Source organism: Polyodon spathula, chromosome 44, assembly GCF_017654505.1.
Source record: "Polyodon spathula isolate WHYD16114869_AA chromosome 44, ASM1765450v1, whole genome shotgun sequence".
NCBI classification, from domain to species: domain Eukaryota; kingdom Metazoa; phylum Chordata; class Actinopteri; order Acipenseriformes; family Polyodontidae; genus Polyodon; species Polyodon spathula.
Window position 1 is genome coordinate 1,375,116 of NC_054577.1, and position 2,842 is coordinate 1,377,957.

At 47.1% G+C, this 2,842-nt stretch overlaps 1 protein-coding gene across 1 annotated transcript in view; it reads left to right on the forward strand.

The window, feature by feature from the left end:
• Positions 1-1,475: 1,475 nt before the first annotated feature.
• LOC121305648 (phospholipase D1-like) overlaps positions 1,476-2,842 on the forward strand; it is a 12,282-nt gene continuing 10,915 nt past the window's right edge. The window contains exon 1 of the mRNA XM_041237343.1: positions 1,476-1,814. Coding sequence (XP_041093277.1) covers positions 1,476-1,814 — 339 coding nt within the window. The remainder of the gene's footprint in view (positions 1,815-2,842) is intronic.

The window sequence follows — 2,842 nt, forward strand, 5'->3', positions numbered from 1 at the left end:
TTCCCTGTTCTCTATCCCCCTGTTTCTCTCCCTCTTTCTCCCTCCCTCTCCTCAGTTCCTCAGTTTCATACTGCCATTTCTGTACATTGTTATTTTTTGTTCTTCACTGCAGATCACCAGCTTTCGTGCGGAAGATCGGCTCCCACAAATACGAACGTCAAAAAAGCCAGCCGGAATAAAACCGCCCTTCCACTCCACCGAACGAAGAGAGCCGATTGGCTTGGATCAGCAGACCAGCCCCAGGCAGGAAATGTAGTCCTGTTGGTTAAAAACTACAAATCCCACAATCCTGAGGGGGGAGGAGGTGGGAGGGGCAAACCACATACCGTCGAACAGAGACTCGCTGTTGAAATGTCTCCAGCAGTTCTTAGAGAACGGGTGCCACAGACAGGATTTTATCAAGAAGAGACCAGGGAGACAGAACCAGCTCTGGAACCCAGAATCAATAACATCAACCCGACCCCAACCCAAACCTAACTAACCCCAACGACGACCCCAAAACTGACTCTAACCCCAACGACGGCCCCAACCCCAATCCTAACACTAACCCCAACCCCAACATCAAACACTAACCCCAACCCCAACACCAAACCCAACGCTAACCCCAACCCCAACCCCAAACTTAACACTAAACCCAACCCCAAACCTAAACCTAACACTAACCCCAACACCAAACTTAACACTAACCCCAACCCCAAACCTAAACCTAACACTAACCCCAACACCAAACCCAACCCTAACACTAACCCAACCCCAACCCCAACACCAACCTCAACCCGTGTGACCGCAACACCAACCCCAACCCCAACCCCAACACTAACCCCAACCCCAACCCCAACCCAACCCCAACCCTCAACCCCAACCCCAACCCCACCCCTAAACCTAACCCTAACCCTAACCTAACCTAAACTGAACCTAACCCTAACCCCAAACCCAACCCCAAACCCAACCCCAACCCCAACCCTAACCCTAACCCCAACCCCAACCCCAACCCCAACACCTAACCCAACCCCAACCCCCAACCCCAAAACCTAACCCTAACCCTAACCCCAACCCCAAACCCAAACCTAACCCCGAACCCAACCCCAAACCTAAACCTAACCCCAAACCCAAACCCAAAAGATTTGATAAGATTGGGATTGTGGCTTAAGATGGGGTAGGATTGGGGTTGGGGGTGGGTCCGGGTGGTTGTTGCGTGGGCGAGGGGTGTGAACCAAACACCCCCTAACCCCAACACTAACCCCAACCCCAATTCTAACCCCAACACTAACCCCAACCCCAATCCCAATTCTAACCCCAACCACTAACCCCCTAACCGGGTGGGGTTAACTAACCCCAACCCGAACACTAACCCCAACCCGTATATAGATGGTGGTGTACTAACCCCAACCCCAATCCCAATTCTAACCCCAACACTAACCACAACCTCGACCTCAGCTTTAGCTCTACCTGTAACCCCGCCCCCCTGGTTAGCGATGGCCAGCCCCCTCTCCTCCTCCTCGTCCTGGAACTCCAGTCTGGAATTTCTCCGCTCGCTGGTCTGCTCCGAGGGCTGCTCCCCCCGGGTCCCCGGGAATCTGAGCTCGCTCCGCTCCGAGTCCCCGCCGGCCCCCCCTCCCTTTGCGCTGCCGCTGCTGGTCGCCGTGACGACGGCGTGCGCCCTGCTGTTCGCCGTGGGGCTGGTGGGGAACCTGCTCACCATGCTGGTGGTGTTGCTGTTCAGAGAGCTGCGCAGCACCACCTACCTGTACCTGTCCAGCATGGCACTGTCGGACCTCTTCATATTCCTTCTCATGCCTGTCGACCTCTACAAGGTAATTATCATCACTGAGTACAGACTCTCACTGTATCATTATCACTGAGTACAGACTCTCACTGTATTATTATCATTATCACTGAGTACAGACTCTCACTGTATCATTATCAGACTCTCATTGTATTATTATCATTGAGTACAGACTCTCATTGTATTATTATCATTGAGTACAGACTCTCATTGTATTATTATCATTGAGTACAGACTCTCATTGTATTATTATCATTGAGTACAGACTCTCATTGTATTATTATCATTGAGTACAGACTCTCATTGTATTATTATCATTGAGTACAGACTCTCATTGTATTATTATCATTGAGTACAGACTCTCATTGTATTATTATCATTGAGTACAGACTCTCACTGTATTATTATCATTGAGTACAGACTCTCACTGTATTATTATCATTGAGTACAGACTCTCACTGTATTATTATCACTGAGTACAGACTCTCATTGTATTATTATCATTGAGTACAGACTCTCACTGTATCATTATCACTGAGTACAGACTCTCACTGTATCATTATCATTGAGTACAGACTCTCACTGTATCATTATCCCTGAGTACAGACTCTCACTGTATTATTATCATTGAGTACAGACTCTCACTGTATCATTATCACTGAGTACAGACTCTCACTGTATTATTATCATTGAGTACAGACTCTCACTGTATTATTATCATTGAGTACAGACTCTCACTGTATCATTATCATTGAGTACAGACTCTCACTGTATCATTATCACTGAGTACAGACTCTCATTGTATTATTATCATTGAGTACAGACTCTCACTGTATTATTATCATTGAGTACAGACTCTCATTGTATTATTATCACTGAGTACAGACTCTCACTGTATCATTATCACTGAGTACAGACTCTCACTGTATCATTATCATTGAGTACAGACTCTCACTGTATCATTATCATTGAGTACAGACTCACTGTATCATTATCATTGAGTACAAACTCTCACTGTATTATTATCATTGAGTACAGACTCACTGTATCATTATC